This window comes from Euprymna scolopes, chromosome 40 (assembly GCF_053919585.1).
Source record: "Euprymna scolopes isolate OS-2025 chromosome 40, ASM5391958v1, whole genome shotgun sequence".
NCBI classification, from domain to species: Eukaryota; Metazoa; Mollusca; class Cephalopoda; order Sepiida; family Sepiolidae; genus Euprymna; species Euprymna scolopes.
This window is the reverse complement of record NC_136521.1, coordinates 23,306,309-23,325,725: the sequence shown is the minus strand read 5'-3', so window position 1 is coordinate 23,325,725 and position 19,417 is coordinate 23,306,309. Positions and strand designations below refer to the sequence as shown.

Below are 19,417 nucleotides of genomic sequence, written 5' to 3'. Positions count from 1 at the left end.
AATTAATCAACATTTTGAAACAAGAAAAAATTCTGCCATCAGCAAATGATTAACTGACAAAATAAGTAGAAAGACACACTCAGAGTCAGGCAAACAAAGTTTCCAGCAATAAAACTGTCATGTCATGCCACCCAACTTCTTTCCTGAAGACAAACTTAACATATCCGTGGTGTAAGAAAGTGAAAGTTTTTGTGGCAGAAAGCATAACCAGACCAGCCGAAAGAGAGGCTATGGGATAATTTTGTCGACAACACCACATGTAACATCCCCCTTCACCATTTTTTTGTGAGAGACATGGTGGAGTGAGGCTAACACATTCAGCTACAAATGATGAGACATGGTGGAGTGAGGCTAACACATTCAGCTACAAATGATGAGACATGGTGGAGTGAGGCTAACACATTCAGCTACAAATGATGAGACATGGTGGAGTGAGGCTAACACATTCAGCTACAAATGATGAGACATGGTGGAGTGAGGCTAACACATTCAGCTACAAATGATGAGACATGGTGGAGTGAGGCTAACACATTCAGCTACAAATGATGAGACATGGTGGAGTGAGGCTAACACATTCAGCTACAAATGATGAGACATGGTGGAGTGAGGCTAACACATTCAGCTACAAATGATGAGACATGGTGGAGTGAGGCTAACACATTCAGCTACAAATGATGAGACATGGTGGAGTGAGGCTAACACATTCAGCTACAAATGATGAGACATGGTGGAGTGAGGCTAACACATTCAGCTACAAATGATGAGACATGGTGGAGTGAGGCTAACACATTCAGCTACAAATGATGAGACATGGTGGAGTGAGGCTAACACATTCAGCTACAAATGATGAGACATGGTGGAGTGAGGCTAACACATTCAGCTACAAATGATGAGACATGGTGGAGTGAGGCTAACACATTCAGCTACAAATGATGAGACATGGTGGAGTGAGGCTAACACATTCAGCTACAAATGATGAGACATGGTGGAGTGAGGCTAACACATTCAGCTACAAATGATGAGACATGGTGGAGTGAGGCTAACACATTCAGCTACAAATGATGAGACATGGTGGAGTGAGGCTAACACATTCAGCTACAAATGATGAGACATGGTGGAGTGAGGCTAACACATTCAGCTACAAATGATGAGACATGGTGGAGTGAGGCTAACACATTCAGCTACAAATGATGAGACATGGTGGAGTGAGGCTAACACATTCAGCTACAAATGATGAGACATGGTGGAGTGAGGCTAACACATTCAGCTACAAATGATGAGACATGGTGGAGTGAGGCTAACACATTCAGCTACAAATGATGAGACATGGTGGAGTGAGGCTAACACATTCAGCTACAAATGATGAGACATGGTGGAGTGAGGCTAACACATTCAGCTACAAATGATGAGACATGGTGGAGTGAGGCTAACACATTCAGCTACAAATGATGAGACATGGTGGAGTGAGGCTAACACATTCAGCTACAAATGATGAGACATGGTGGAGTGAGGCTAACACATTCAGCTACAAATGATGAGACATGGTGGAGTGAGGCTAACACATTCAGCTACAAATGATGAGACATGGTGGAGTGAGGCTAACACATTCAGCTACAAATGATGAGACATGGTGGAGTGAGGCTAACACATTCAGCTACAAATGATGAGACATGGTGGAGTGAGGCTAACACATTCAGCTACAAATGATGAGACATGGTGGAGTGAGGCTAACACATTCAGCTACAAATGATGAGACATGGTGGAGTGAGGCTAACACATTCAGCTACAAATGATGAGACATGGTGGAGTGAGGCTAACACATTCAGCTACAAATGATGAGACATGGTGGAGTGAGGCTAACACATTCAGCTACAAATGATGAGACATGGTGGAGTGAGGCTAACACATTCAGCTACAAATGATGAGACATGGTGGAGTGAGGCTAACACATTCAGCTACAAATGATGAGACATGGTGGAGTGAGGCTAACACATTCAGCTACAAATGATGAGACATGGTGGAGTGAGGCTAACACATTCAGCTACAAATGATGAGACATGGTGGAGTGAGGCTAACACATTCAGCTACAAATGATGAGACATGGTGGAGTGAGGCTAACACATTCAGCTACAAATGATGAGACATGGTGGAGTGAGGCTAACACATTCAGCTACAAATGATGAGACATGGTGGAGTGAGGCTAACACATTCAGCTACAAATGATGAGACATGGTGGAGTGAGGCTAACACATTCAGCTACAAATGATGAGACATGGTGGAGTGAGGCTAACACATTCAGCTACAAATGATGAGACATGGTGGAGTGAGGCTAACACATTCAGCTACAAATGATGAGACATGGTGGAGTGAGGCTAACACATTCAGCTACAAATGATGAGACATGGTGGAGTGAGGCTAACACATTCAGCTACAAATGATGAGACATGGTGGAGTGAGGCTAACACATTCAGCTACAAATGATGAGACATGGTGGAGTGAGGCTAACACATTCAGCTACAAATGATGAGACATGGTGGAGTGAGGCTAACACATTCAGCTACAAATGATGAGACATGGTGGAGTGAGGCTAACACATTCAGCTACAAATGATGAGACATGGTGGAGTGAGGCTAACACATTCAGCTACAAATGATGAGACATGGTGGAGTGAGGCTAACACATTCAGCTACAAATGATGAGACATGGTGGAGTGAGGCTAACACATTCAGCTACAAATGATGAGACATGGTGGAGTGAGGCTAACACATTCAGCTACAAATGATGAGACATGGTGGAGTGAGGCTAACACATTCAGCTACAAATGATGAGACATGGTGGAGTGAGGCTAACACATTCAGCTACAAATGATGAGACATGGTGGAGTGAGGCTAACACATTCAGCTACAAATGATGAGACATGGTGGAGTGAGGCTAACACATTCAGCTACAAATGATGAGACATGGTGGAGTGAGGCTAACACATTCAGCTACAAATGATGAGACATGGTGGAGTGAGGCTAACACATTCAGCTACAAATGATGAGACATGGTGGAGTGAGGCTAACACATTCAGCTACAAATGATGAGACATGGTGGAGTGAGGCTAACACATTCAGCTACAAATGATGAGACATGGTGGAGTGAGGCTAACACATTCAGCTACAAATGATGAGACATGGTGGAGTGAGGCTAACACATTCAGCTACAAATGATGAGACATGGTGGAGTGAGGCTAACACATTCAGCTACAAATGATGAGACATGGTGGAGTGAGGCTAACACATTCAGCTACAAATGATGAGACATGGTGGAGTGAGGCTAACACATTCAGCTACAAATGATGAGACATGGTGGAGTGAGGCTAACACATTCAGCTACAAATGATGAGACATGGTGGAGTGAGGCTAACACATTCAGCTACAAATGATGAGACATGGTGGAGTGAGGCTAACACATTCAGCTACAAATGATGAGACATGGTGGAGTGAGGCTAACACATTCAGCTACAAATGATGAGACATGGTGGAGTGAGGCTAACACATTCAGCTACAAATGATGAGACATGGTGGAGTGAGGCTAACACATTCAGCTACAAATGATGAGACATGGTGGAGTGAGGCTAACACATTCAGCTACAAATGATGAGACATGGTGGAGTGAGGCTAACACATTCAGCTACAAATGATGAGACATGGTGGAGTGAGGCTAACACATTCAGCTACAAATGATGAGACATGGTGGAGTGAGGCTAACACATTCAGCTACAAATGATGAGACATGGTGGAGTGAGGCTAACACATTCAGCTACAAATGATGAGACATGGTGGAGTGAGGCTAACACATTCAGCTACAAATGATGAGACATGGTGGAGTGAGGCTAACACATTCAGCTACAAATGATGAGACATGGTGGAGTGAGGCTAACACATTCAGCTACAAATGATGAGACATGGTGGAGTGAGGCTAACACATTCAGCTACAAATGATGAGACATGGTGGAGTGAGGCTAACACATTCAGCTACAAATGATGAGACATGGTGGAGTGAGGCTAACACATTCAGCTACAAATGATGAGACATGGTGGAGTGAGGCTAACACATTCAGCTACAAATGATGAGACATGGTGGAGTGAGGCTAACACATTCAGCTACAAATGATGAGACATGGTGGAGTGAGGCTAACACATTCAGCTACAAATGATGAGACATGGTGGAGTGAGGCTAACACATTCAGCTACAAATGATGAGACATGGTGGAGTGAGGCTAACACATTCAGCTACAAATGATGAGACATGGTGGAGTGAGGCTAACACATTCAGCTACAAATGATGAGACATGGTGGAGTGAGGCTAACACATTCAGCTACAAATGATGAGACATGGTGGAGTGAGGCTAACACATTCAGCTACAAATGATGAGACATGGTGGAGTGAGGCTAACACATTCAGCTACAAATGATGAGACATGGTGGAGTGAGGCTAACACATTCAGCTACAAATGATGAGACATGGTGGAGTGAGGCTAACACATTCAGCTACAAATGATGAGACATGGTGGAGTGAGGCTAACACATTCAGCTACAAATGATGAGACATGGTGGAGTGAGGCTAACACATTCAGCTACAAATGATGAGACATGGTGGAGTGAGGCTAACACATTCAGCTACAAATGATGAGACATGGTGGAGTGAGGCTAACACATTCAGCTACAAATGATGAGACATGGTGGAGTGAGGCTAACACATTCAGCTACAAATGATGAGACATGGTGGAGTGAGGCTAACACATTCAGCTACAAATGATGAGACATGGTGGAGTGAGGCTAACACATTCAGCTACAAATGATGAGACATGGTGGAGTGAGGCTAACACATTCAGCTACAAATGATGAGACATGGTGGAGTGAGGCTAACACATTCAGCTACAAATGATGAGACATGGTGGAGTGAGGCTAACACATTCAGCTACAAATGATGAGACATGGTGGAGTGAGGCTAACACATTCAGCTACAAATGATGAGACATGGTGGAGTGAGGCTAACACATTCAGCTACAAATGATGAGACATGGTGGAGTGAGGCTAACACATTCAGCTACAAATGATGAGACATGGTGGAGTGAGGCTAACACATTCAGCTACAAATGATGAGACATGGTGGAGTGAGGCTAACACATTCAGCTACAACACTAAAGACAAGCTAAAGCCCAAAAGCATCAGAGCCTTTGATGGTTTTTGGGAGATTGTAATGAAGACCTAAGTGATTCCGAAGCCATCTCAAAGCTGTCATCAAAGCTAAAGCATGTTCATAGTGAAATTGACAAAAATCATGAAGACAAACTGATCAAAGTTTGAATAATATACCCACACAACAGGAAGACCCAATGTTGCCCGGGATTTAATAAGGATTAACAATTGTTTCACACTCCAATATTTTTATTGTCAGCGAAATCAACCATTTTTCAATCAAATCGATTGTGTCCTCTAGTTGGTAACCACTGCAGTGCACCTAGAGGAAGCTTCATATGCCTCCCTGTAATGACAGTCCACAAGACATTGTAGTTTACATTGCACTGTAGAGAACCTGTTTATTTTATAAAATTTTTATATATAATGGCTTGAATTAAAGTTTACAATGCAAAAGTCAAGTATCAGTTCAATTGTGCTCTAAACAGAAACATTCATTTCGAATGCGCTCCTGTCATATCAAAGAACCTACTGTTGATTTTATATGCCAGACCTTTCTGCTTGTGCGGTAATAAAACTTCTCAAATGTAATTGTGATGGTAGACTGTATAAAGAGTTAACCTTTAGTAAAAACTGCCTGTTCTTTAATTTCATTTTTTCGACTACTGATACTTATCAAAGACATTCCAATACAAAACCTATCTAAGAACACTACCAAGTACATAAAGTAAATTTGTGTGAAATTAAAAAAAAAAAAAAAAAAAAAAAATCAGCCCAGACATTTAGGAGTCCATAGGAAATAAACTTACAGATAAAGTTCCTTTTATATAATAGATTATATACACACACACAGATGAGAGAGAGTGATGTATGCAAACATCTTTTTTTTTTTCATTAATTAAAATAAGATTCAAATAAATGATAAAATAACCATGAAAAGAATTTAAAGATTCAAATAAAACTCACTTAAAAGTTGTTTTTGTTCGAGGATCAAGAAATCTTCCAGCACCTAAATCTCCATATTCAGTAATCAATACCTGAAAGGAAAAACAATTAAAATTTATTTTGAAGAAATGATTTAGAATAAAGTGGCTGATATACTTAATTTTCATAAACATTTAGCCTAAACAATAAACATACTCACATGTAGTTTTGTTGATAGGTGTTAGTTAAACAATCTCATGAATCTTACTGTGTTTATATAATAGTGCCCATAGATGTATATTTATTTAATAAACAAAATTGGAGCCAATGTAGATCAACTACTCTCAACCATCTATTTTTCACAACTATAGAAAACTTTTTATATGATGTTCATCATGATATACAACTCATCCATGGACCCCCCCCCTTGACTATAGAATCTGGATTGGCTAGCCATACTGTGTGACCTAGCTCAAAATCTGTATTTATTCAAGAGGAAGCTGGCTGAACTTGAGTGATAGCTATTACAAGTATATTTTTTTAATATCAATTTTTATTTGTACAAACATATCTTGCTACACATATAAATACGTTTTGACTAGAACTAAAAATAGTCAAGTTTTAATTTGATGATCTATCACACCTGCTAGTCATGTGATGTCCTCTCTGGGGAGATAAGAAAGAAAAAAAATTGATGAATGGGAAGAAGGTCAAATGAAATTTAGCCAGTTTTTTGCTCTTGAAACACATTTGCAAACTAGCTTCATTATTACTTTGCAATTCAATTCATTTTAACTACTTTAAATCATTGAAACTAATAAGAAAACGACAAGGAAACTACTACCACTGCCACTTAAAACTTAAATTCTCATATAATGAAATAAACATGATCTGGTTAATTACAGGATAAAAAAATTATCAAGCAATTAAATTATAATATAGAGTATTGGTACCCCCCACCCCCCACGTGCCCTGGTCATAATATTTTATTCATGCAGATTTTGTATTTATTAGAATAGAGCCAATACTATATTGATTATTATATTTTACCCAATATATAGTAGCGATTTCAAAAGCTAAAAAAAAAAAAAAGACTGGGTGCCATCAGCTATAATTGAAACCAAAATATTTAGCACTCCAGCCACATTGTTTACATTTGAACTGTAGTCAGATGGATAAGAAATTTAACATTGAACAAACTTTAACATACAAATGTATATTTTATGGTTTTTTTTCAATTTTTACCTCATAGCAGTTATTTTTACTCAAATCAAATTTGTTCCAAATTCCTTATATACTTTCAAGTCTATAGACAAAAAATTGACAGGAGTTTGGTAGAGACCTTTCCACACATAGATAAGATCACACATATATGTGGGTGTGCTAGAGGTTTTCATCCTAAATGCTACACAATTATGCACAATGCAAAAAATATGCATAAATAGAACATAGTTAAATGAAACCAATCATCCAATAAGAAACCATAAATAATGAAAGATAAAGATGGAGAAAACTATTTCAATTCTGTACATGCTTGAGCTTCAGAGTTTCCAATTCTGAAACTTTTTGCCTCAAGGTTTTATGCTTGGCTCCGTAACCTGAGATAGCTTGTCGGCTAGAATTATTGTGCTGAGGAATGAAAAATTCGCCTGGCATAATTTTGCAGTTAGTGATTCATAAATTAGCTCTCAAGCCATCATCTGGGTTGAGACACAGGATTAGCACATTTTATCCTTCAGCATCTTTTGTGGTCATGATGTTATCAAACTCACTATTTGTGCTAATGTGTGTCGAATTCACATGCTACCGCAAGGTCTGTGTGTTGGGGTTTTGGCTATCAGGTCTTCCAGCATGCTTAAGAATTGTGCTTTCTCAGCGATGACAAAGCTGTGGGGCATATAAACTGAAAGATCTAGTTTGTTTTGTTCTTTAACGAGAGAGTTTAATAATTCGGTCGGCATACCTCAAAATGTTTTCTACAAATTCATACGATACCAACTTCATTTACATCTTTCTTGTATCAGACTTTATCACCATCAATAACCATGGCACAGTTTCACTGTATCTTGTTTCTTGTAAAGCAACAAATGTCAATATTGTGATTCCTACACATATAAATAACTCCTGTTGATTTTCCATTTAAGGTTCCTATTTTTATTCTGTCTTGTTGGGTACTAGGGAACTTTGTTTTCATTCACAATTTTGTTAAATGCTTAGTTTTATAAACAGACGTCCTTTCTGACAGTACACTAATTAGCGATGCTCTAATGACAACAGCCTATGTTGCTGCAAAAAAGCAGGCGCAGACAGTACCTCCACTATTGTGTGTGTGTGTAAATCTATAGTATAAATCTCACCTGTTTGTTTAAATGTATGTATGTATGTATGTATGTATGTCTGCCTAAAACTTTCGACAGAGGCGACGGATTTTCACGAGATCGGCATTGCTTTGAAGCTCGACCCTTCAGATGACAAATATCGAAAATTGGTTAAAAACATTAATTCATTCATCCTTAACTGGGCACTTTTCTACAAAGGGTGGTCGCTTTTTTTCAACGATATTTTCGAAAGTCATCCCTTTTTTTTTCGATTGACTAGCCTTAATTTAAACCTTTGCCACTTCCAGTTTTACGATGGAGGCAACGGTAAAGACGTCACGTTTTTTCTTTTCACGTTCATTTCCTTCTTCGCAGTACTACCACTTACTACCACAACACACCTTCAAACTCCCGGGCAACTAGGCTAATATAACTTATATATGCACTTTTAAAACATTTTATTAAATGCAGATGAAGTAAATATAAAATAATGCTGAACAAATGAGAAACGAGGAAATTTATTTTATCAATAGTTTTTTTTTTTTTGTTAAATTCCTAACATTAATTAATGCAAAATCTAAAATAATAAAGCAAAGAGTAGAAATTAAGAGACTTTGTTTCTTTAATCAAACAATTATTTCTACACACAATGGATTGTAAGGAAATAAAGAAATCCATTTACAATATAAGAATGCATGAAAACAATGAAAGGAATATGTTGCGCTATACAAAAATGTTGCTATGACATTTTTACTTAATAAAATGTTGGAACAAAACATTTTATTGCTATATTTATGTATAGAAAAAAAACAAAAGAATGTAATCACATGAGTGATATAGCAAAAAATTATATGGTAAAAGTTACATCACATTCTTCAAAAATATTCTCAAATATTTTTGAAATTCCAAACCATTTGGAAGGATTTGCTTTATTTTAATAAAAATAAAAAAGTGTAATAAAACTAATAAAAGATTAAGAGAAAAATGGGAAAAATTAAGAGTAATTACTTTATACATACAATACAGGGTGTAATTTAATTGTAACTTCCAAATGTAATGATAGCATTTTTAACTATATTTTTTTTATTAAATATTTCTACTTAAAGGTTAGTAAAGATAATTAAAAAGAGATGTTCAAAGGGATATAACTACACTAACCTTACTGATGTCATAATGTTAGTCAAAACGGATTGCTATACTACACATACACAATATATTATATATATATATATATATATATATATATATATATATACACACACACACACACACTACCTACTAAATGCCTTTATATTGGCACAATATTTAATAGTTTCAATAGTGTAAAAATTAGAGCTTAAAATATAATAGAATTTATTAAAAATAAACATCTTTATTCATAAAATTGTTTCTGCTCATTTCAAAACAATTTATCTTTTGAAAAATTTGAGATGTTTTCAAAAAACCTCTTGAATTAATTTTTATCTCATCAAATTATGCCAAAAACAAAACTGTTAACATAAAAATTGTTCTCTTCATTTCATCAAGTATTTTAAGGCTGTTTGCAATGGGATTGAGGTCAAAGCGATGAACAAGAAAACAAAAATAAGTTGAAAAAAAAAACAAACAAAAAAAACAATAAAAATATTTTTCCGCAATAAAAATTATTAAAAATTTTTTATATACACACCTCTAATTACTGATGTATAAATTAAAGATAGAAAAATTATTGTTTAGATTTGAAGGAATAAAAATAAAATTGTGCTGTTAATCTTGTATAAATATAAGAGTTTGAAAATAAATTTCTCAACACAATTTTCCATTCACAAGTGCGCATTAATAAATAAAAATCACAAAACAAAATGATGGGGAAGCAATTCCAAACCTGTCATCTAACTGAACATGTGTCTCGCTGGTTTCCATAGTCACATATGCAAATTTACTTTCATGATAAAAGCAAGCAAGGTTTAATATTAAACTTAAATAATTTACCAACTAATAACCTAATATTAATGTGGTTTTAAAATATTGTTCAAAAATCATATCTAAAAATTATTTTTTTTTTTTTACTAAAATGCATTTTATAAGGAGATATTAATTCTAGTGATTTGAAGAATTCGCAATCATCTTTACAGTAAGAGAGTGAATATTTTTGCTTAAAAAGGAAGTAAATTGCTACAATTTAAAAGACATTCATTTATTTAAATATTTAGCTGACAATGCTGAAGGGTTTTTTATTTTTTTAAATAGTAATTATCCTGACAGACATTTGAAAATGAATATTATTAACTTACAGTAAGAAACTTCACTGTATTTTCTCCATCAAATCAGTATAATTTACAATTATAATGATTTGATGTAGAAAATACAGTGAAGTTTCCACTGGGTCATGCTATTGAATTAAATAATATGGTAAGCATTTTAATATTTTGGTTTTTCTTCTCATGGAAAGTTGAAGTGGACTTTTGCTTAAAATGATGGATGACCAAAGGAAAAAAAAAACTCAACTTAAAATTTAAAAAATAAAAAAATAAATAAACAATAAACAAAATAAGCAAAGAAAAAAAGACATTTGTAAGAACGCACTTGGGGTGTGTTTTCCATAACATACACATAACGTATTGTGTCCAATAATGTTACTCCATGCAACTCCAGCCAAAGCAGCAGTGAATCAAGATGTTTTTCACAATCAACATTTTCGTTGGTGTTTTTTGTTTTGTCCTTTTCAGAAAATACAAACTATTTTTATTTCGATAAACATTAGTCCAAACCAAAACAAACTCAGTTGTTGAAGCAGCAGTAAAAATGCTGTTGTGTCAAATGGAGGCAGCAAGGAGTGAAACTGAATGATGTAATCCATTCAGGTTTATGTCACCTGACTGCACTGAGGATGTGCATGACAATAGACACAACCATTCGAGGTATTTGAGAGAAGTAGCTTCACACACAAACATTAAAGTTGATCTACATTTTGTTTTTATATAAATATCTAGTTTACATCTGTATTATTTGGATTACTGTTCTCATCTTGGCATTATTTTCATGTTTAGATTGATGTATCCTCACACCTTGTTTGAGAGCCAGGATGTAGTGAATCAAGTACTTGGTAAAATTAAGTTATACTCTTTTGGAGGTTGAAGATTCAATCCTCAGTGTGGACGACACTCAAAATACAATTACAAATTATTTAGGACTTCTAACCAGTCATAGTCAATAGAATGAGAATATGCTAGTCCTATGGATTATATAAAAGATTTCATTTGAAATTGTGTGCAGATTCCAGAGTTCCACAAGGTATATCTGAAGAAGGTCGGAAGTTATATCGACCGAAACATGAAAATAATACTCCGGATGATTAATAACAAATTATCAATCCTCATCTGAAAAAACAAAAAAAAAAAAAAATTTAGCAATTACATAGAATTTTTGTAAACCTGCACCATGCTTTTAATGATAAATCATATTTTTAAAACAATAGTCATCTTTGAATTTTGCAGTAGATGTAATTTTGATTTTAATTAAAAAAAAAAAATAAATAAAAAAAAAAAAAGTTTGATTATCAAAAGTGATGAAAATTTTTTTCTCTAAATATTTACAATTTTATGCTAACTTTCCATGTTTAAAAGAATTGTCTGACTTATTTTAAAAAATAAATCTTGAAATGAGGTCCCTGTTCCTTATACGATGATCCTTAATTCTTCAGGTCACAGATCTATACAATCAATTTTAATGGAAGATGTCATCCTTTAAACTGCCATAAAGGATCTTCCCGCTATCTTCAACCAAGGTATATCCCTCATCTATTGTTTGGAACAGGAGCATATAAGATTAAAACCAGACAACATGTATGTTTGACCCATTTTATCACCAAATTGAGTTTGGCAGCGTTTACACGTTAGAAATAGGTTTCCATGCAGGAGCTGATGAAAAAAAAAAAAAATGTTTAATCGATAAAGTGACATAAGTCATGAGTTTCAATATAAGGGCTCTTTAGCCTAGAGACAATGTCTTCATAATAATACTGGTCCCTATCATCCCACTAGGTGGGCAGCAGGAAGGGCATATGGCTATAAAAATCTTGCCTCAAAGAAATTTATCCAAAGAAACATGTCCAGAGTGGAAGTCAATTTCTAAAAGCCATCCAATAGCATGTAAAACGGACGTAAAACCAATTGTTTTCCAGCTTATCAATCATCTATGGATTATTTTTTTTTTTTTTGTGTTTAATGGCAAGTCCACCCTTGTTGGGTTATTTTATGCCGAATCGCGGTTTAATGTTTTTTTTTCTTTTTTTTAAACAAAATTATTTGAATAAATATATTTATGGCTGAAGTATAGTTTGCACCAAAATTTGATTAAATTTGTAAACATTTTAACAAAAAATAAAATAAAAATAAATAAATGCATAAAATGTATTAAAATGCAAGTAAATTTGCAAGTAAATAGGTAAGAATATTCAACATGAATTTGCGTTATGTGTGTGTAAATTTGTAATGATAAATATTTACTACTTAAGTGTAGTTGTGTTTGTGTAAATTTGTATAAAAGCGTTATATTTGCGTAAAAATATTTAAAATAAATTTGCATTACGGGTGTTAAATTTGTATTAGTAAATATTTACTACTAAGGTGTAGTTACGTTTGTGTTAATTTGTATAAGTAAAATTTTATTTAATTATACTTATGTATATTAAATGTGCAAAGGATTAGTTTACAAATACTAATCCGTATGGATTTGTATTAAATTGTCTTGCTTATTCACATGTATATGAATAGCAATACACATGAAAAAATTGAAATAGCTTAAAATATTTCAATATTGGTATCTATAGAAAGAGCTTGATGAGCTTAGAAAGAATTTTTTTTATTTTTTAAATTCAATTAAAATTAAGGAAGTTATGACTATTTTTGTGCCTCACACGTTTGGATATTTTCCCCTCTTTAAGACTATATGCCTTTTGTCACATTTTTTACACTACTTTTTCAGTAAAAATGCTATATCTTTGTTAAAACAGAAGATTAAGCAATGAAATTTGCCATATAAGTGTATTTTTGTGCTAGGAATTAGAATATGCTACTGAAAATCTCCAGAAATGAATGGTTTCCAAATAAGCTGCAGTAAGTGCACATAATATGCTGCAATTCCTTAAAAATACCATGTATTCATTAAAAGAAAAGTTAAACAACTCAAAGCTGAATTGTAATGCATTATATGTACAAATAACTGAAATCGAAATCTAGGACTGTTTTAAAATGAATATATTGCAATATTTCTTTGGTATTATTGTAGATTAATACCTCCGTTAACCCACTCCCACCCTACTGACCACCTCTCCAAAATATGTGATTTTACCTTTGTAGACAATTACGTGTGAATACCTTAAAAAATTTTAATGAAAGATAAACAAGTATTATTTTAGAATTTAATGTAAAACGATTCCTTATTTTGAGCCATTCTAGCATTTTAGGGCAGTTAACAATTTTTCTATCGGAGATAAATCCTGTGCACCTTTTTATTCTAAAGACGATTATGTGTGGTTTTAAGAGGGTCTTTTTGAAATTATGAGAGGGGGGGGGTCCACTCTGACTTTGGGTTAATGATAAAGCTAAGGAAAATTATGTGTGAACATCCTGAAGACTTGATAGAAACAAAACAAAAAAATTTTTAGAATTTAGAGTGGGGGTTAGTTTCACATAAATTTAATGTAAAATAATTCACCATTTCGAGACCATTGTAACGTTTTAGGACAGTTGACTAATTTATTTTTATGGGTGATAAATGGTACACTTTTCTTTAAGAAAGGATTTTTTTTTTAGACACATATGTAGCTTACAAAGGAACTTTGGTGAGGAGCTTGCCACTTAGACTTAGTTTAGCTGTAGGGCTAAAGAAGGTTTTAAGAGGAGAAGGCTTGCCACTCATACCTAGGGTTAGAAGTAGGATTAAGGGTTTTTTTGTTTTTTGTTTTTTTAAGGCGTTTAACCCCCATATTTACGGTTAGTGGGCCATGATTATTGGCCTTTTGAAAATTTTATGCCTTAGATTTTGGACATCAAATTACTTTTAAATATGAAATTTATTTTTGTTTGTCGGAATACTTAAGAGGTGTGAAACTTAAGAATTACGACAAATAGACAAAAGTAAATTTAATTACAAACAAGTGACGTCACTAACAGAAAACGTGACGTTTGGAAAACTTAAGTATTTTTGCCCACTTATTTAAATATCAAAAAACATTTTTCGCTAAAGTTAACAAATCATTCACAAATTTTAGAGAAATTTACTTTTTTTTTTTCAATTACATTTCTTGTCCAAGTGACACATTATTTTGTTCAACTTTCCAGCTTAAGTTGTTTTTTTTATTTCTTATTTCTCTACCTGGAATTCGGGCCAAGATCAATGTAGTATTCTGATGCTACACTTCGCCTTTTCTGTCCTTTGTCAGTGAAGGAGAAATCCTTCATGATGGAGACAATTTTCATGTTTTTCTCTCCAGGTTGACCCTTTTTGGGAAGCTGGATTTTCCTCACATTAAAAACTGACCTTGTGTCGAACTGTCCTTGTGGGAAGGCAAGTAAATAGGAACTTAACTAGAAACTGAGCACCTCCTACAAATATTTAAATACTGATTTTGTATTTTATATATATATATATATATATATATATATATATATAGAATTGGGTAGATTAGTGTCCATTCCATTATAATCCACTGACAACGTTACAAAATCTTACCGAAAACGCTGTTTTATGATGTTAACATTTTTATCAGTTTATTTGCTTAAAACTCTTAAAATATATAATGTACATTATTTATTAATTTATTTGAAAGTCTATTCATTTTCAAACAAAACGGCCATATTTTGATGACTTAAGGTGCTTTGGTTTTTAGAATATGATGATTTTAGCAGAACCCCCTTGAAATCCGTGATTATCCAAAGCATCTGTGTGTATTGCTAATATGAAAATCTATATTTTTGTATATATACCAATTTCTTTAAGGTAATCGATTATGTTTTCAACTTTCATGTTTTCGAAAAGTTCTTTTATATTGCTGTCTTTGTAATATTTTCATTTATAGGCAGAAAATCAATGCAAGAAAATGTTTTGTTGTCAGCGGAACCTGACATGCAATACACATTGGCTGGTCTTCTTTTGGTAAATATGATTGGGTAAGGTATGTGTGACCTATACGCAATCTCGTCAATACAACCTCTTTTCTATTTTTTCTGGAACTTTATTCCCAATTACCAATTGTTGGTTTAATGGCATATAATTTATTGCTAGTGTAGCCATTCCAATAAATTTGCCATCGTTTTTTAATGTATTCATTGATATTTTTTTAAATCTGTATATGGAACTTTAAAGCTTTCATCTAGGTTATCATTCAGAGAAGCCTTTGCTGCTGTATCTACCAATTCATTTTCTCTGATACCAATGTGGCTAGGTATCCAGCAGAGCACGATTTCTTCTATTTTTAAAAATTCATTTAGTCTGTAATTTTACTAAAAACGGGTTGTTACATTTTTGTGTTTTTATTGCTGTTATAGCAAGTCGGAGAAAATTACACATTTTGTATTGTTATCTCTGGAGATGAAATCAAGTGCTAAATCTATTGCACAAACCTCTGCATTAAAGATTGAGGTTTCTTTCAAGAGATGCTTCTTTTTAATCTTTTTATTATATACAGCTGCACTGCCTGTTGTATCTGTTTTGAGCCATCCGTAAAGATGTATGAATGTTTAGGATTATTTTATTTGATTTGTTCATGTTCTTCTTGATAAAGAGGGTGAGCTTTTCCCTTGCAGTGTTTGCTAAGACTTAAGTCAACTTTTGATACAATAATGTTCTAAGGAGGTATTTTTGGAGTAAATGTTTTATGAATTTTTGTTATCGGGATCTCTGCTTCTTCAATAATGGGTTCCATTCATAGGCCAAATGTTTTAATGGCCTTTTCTTTTTGTTATTTGTACTTGGGATAAAACGTGCAGTCGTGTGCAGGATTGTCGGGATCTGCCTTCAATTTTGTATAATATAGCAGTGCTAACTTGTATTAGGTGGAGGCTCATTTGCTTCGGCATACAAACTTTCTACTGGGGATATTCTGAAAGCTCTTAATGCAAGTCTCAGTCCTGTATGGTAAATGGGATTTAAAATTTTAACATAGGATTTTCTTGCTGCTTGGTATATACAGCTGCTGTAGTCAAATTTTGATCGAATTAGGGATCTGTACAGGTTTAACAAGGTCTGCCTGTCAGTTCCCCAGTTTGTTTGGGCCACAACACGCAGAAGTTGCAATACTTTATTACATTTTTTTTAAACATAGTTTATGTGGGGAATAAAATTTAGTTTTTTATCAAAAAGCATTCCTAAAAACTTGTATTCATCAACAAAGGGGATATCTTCTCCATCGAGTTGTAATTTGGGATCATTGTGTAATTTGTGTCGATTACAAAAATGAATGCATTTGGTTTTATTTTTTGAAAATTTAAAACCATTTATTTCCCCCCATTTATTCATTTTGTTTATGCTGTGTTGCAATTTTCTTTCAATAGTATGGATGTGCTTGGAACGATAGCTTATGGAACAATCATCCACGTACAATGTTCTATTCATGTCAGGAGTAAGTTCCTTTACTATGTTATTGATTTTAATATTAAATAGGGTTGTTGATAATATACTACCCTGTGGCACACCTTCTTCCTATTTATTTATATCGATTAGAGTAGACCCTATGCGTACCTTGAAGGTTTTGTTCATTAAAAAATTTTGAATAAATTCGGGAAGTCTACCTTTAAGTCCAAAGTCGAATAGATCTTTCATAATTCCGAATTTCCAGGTAGTATCGTAAGCTTTTTCTAGATCGAAAAAGACAGTTGTGGCGTGTTCCCTCTTATGAAGCCTTCTCTGACATAGCATTCTAAGTTGAGCAAATGGTCAAGACATCCACGATTTTTACGATAACCACATTGTGCACTGGTTATTACTATACTCGTTTCTAAATACCATATTAGGCGATATACCATTCGCTCTAGTGTTTTGCACATGCAACATGTTAGTGAAATTGGTTGATAATTTCCAGGATCTGAAGAATCTTTTCCTGGTTTTGGTATAGGAATAATCGTATGTTTCCAAGATTCTGGGAACTTCTTTTTTATCCAGATGTCATTGTAGATTTTTAGTAAAAGTTCCAATTAAATTTTTGGAAGTATTTTCAAAAACTATAGTGGACCTCATTTGGTTCTATGACTGTGTTGTGCGATTTGTTTATGGAATTTTCCAATTCTCTTATTGAAAAAGGTTTATTATATTCTTCAAAGTTTTTGGAATTGAAGTTTAGCTTGTACTTTTCAATATTTTCCTTGATGGTTTGGAATTCTTTGTTATAGTTTTTTGAAGAAGAGTTCTCTGAAAATGTTTTGGCTAATTTGTTCGCTATAGCCTTCGTTTCTGTTATTTTGGTATTTTCAGTAAAAAGATGTTTAATTGGTATCGGGTTATGTTTTCCAGAAATTTTTTTAACCATTTCCCAAACTGTCTTTGGTATAGTGGAAACATTGATCTTGCTGACATATTCTTGCCAGCATTCTTTTTTGGCTTTATTATTCTGCGAGATTTTGCTTTTCGTTTTTTTTTTATTACATTTTCACTCCAAACAAGGCACACTGCCACTTTGGTGTAGGGGGCTACTATCAGGGGCAGCAACTACTGGGGCACTATGTTGGGATTTGGGCAGCAAGATGTCGGTTCACGTTGCACTTGAACTTCTGCATGTCAGTACAGTTAGGGAAGTAGGAACCTGGAATGGAATTCCGGAGTCTAGCGGTTCTGGGGAAGAAACTACTGGAGTAGAAAAATCTTTTACATCTAGGGATCTCTATTGTGTGGGGGTGGGATTTAGCTGCCTGTCTGGTTTGTCAAGGGTGTCTACGTCGTGGGGGCACAAGTGTCTGCAGTTCGTCAGAGCATTCACCATTAAAATACTTATAGAACAGGCAGAGGGATGCAACATTTCGTCAATGGGACAGAGGCTGAAGCTTAGATGCCAGTTCAGGGCCTATTAGATTGGCGACTCTTTTTTGAACCTTGTCTAGAAGAGAGAGACTAGTAGCAGATGCACCAGCCCAAATGTGACAACAATACTCCATACATGAGCGAATGGTGGCCTTATAGAGGTACACTATACTTGTCAGTAGTTTTCTAGCACGGTAGAGAGAGCCTACCTTTTTTGCAGCGACCCTGGCATTGTTTGTTTTCAATATAATTGTTCCAACTCCTGTTTCCTGTGAACGTTAAGCCAAGCAGTTTGAAAGATGTACTCTCAGACAGGGAGTCACTGGCCATTGCTATTGGTGGCAGAGAAGGTTTCTTGTAATTATTGAAGGAAACCAGTTTAGTCTTGGCAGCATTGAATGTGACCATCCATTTATGTCCCCATTGCACTACAGATTGGAGGTCATCCTCTAGTGTTTCTGCCATTTCTTTAGATATGTGTTCATTTGTTTTCCTGTCATGCCTGTTATAGAGTGTAGTGTCATCAGCATATATACCCATCTCAGAGGCAGTTGTGTCGGGGAGGTCATTAATAAATATCAGGAACAATAGAGGTCCAAGAATAGACCCCTAAGGCACTCCCGCATTTATATCACACTGTTTAGATGTTCGACCGTCGAGGACAACCTGGATTTTTCTCTTATCTAAGAAGGATTTAATTATGTTAAGTATTCTACCAGTGATACCGTATGATTTAATTTCTCTGAGGAGACCCTTGTGCCATACCCTGTCAAAAGCCTTAGATATATCTAGAGCTACTGCTCTACCCTCCCCCGCTTTGTCCAGTGAATGGTATATACGTTCAGAGATTACAGTGAGGATGTCAGCTGTGGAACGGGCTTGTCTAAATCCATATTGTTTGTCAGTCAGAAGTTTAGCATCTGTAAGGTGATGGACTAGAGCATGGTTAATTAAGGTCTCAAATATTTTGGCAAAAAGTGGGAGGAGGCTAATGGG

At 34.8% G+C, this 19,417-nt stretch overlaps 1 protein-coding gene across 1 annotated transcript in view; it reads right to left on the bottom strand.

The window, feature by feature from the left end:
• Positions 1-19,417, bottom strand: part of LOC145265344 (F-actin-capping protein subunit alpha-2-like) — a 124,193-nt gene that overhangs the window by 21,714 nt on the left and 83,062 nt on the right. The window contains exon 3 of the mRNA XM_080121110.1: positions 6,153-6,286. Coding sequence (XP_079977236.1) covers positions 6,153-6,286 — 134 coding nt within the window. The remainder of the gene's footprint in view (positions 1-6,152; positions 6,287-19,417) is intronic.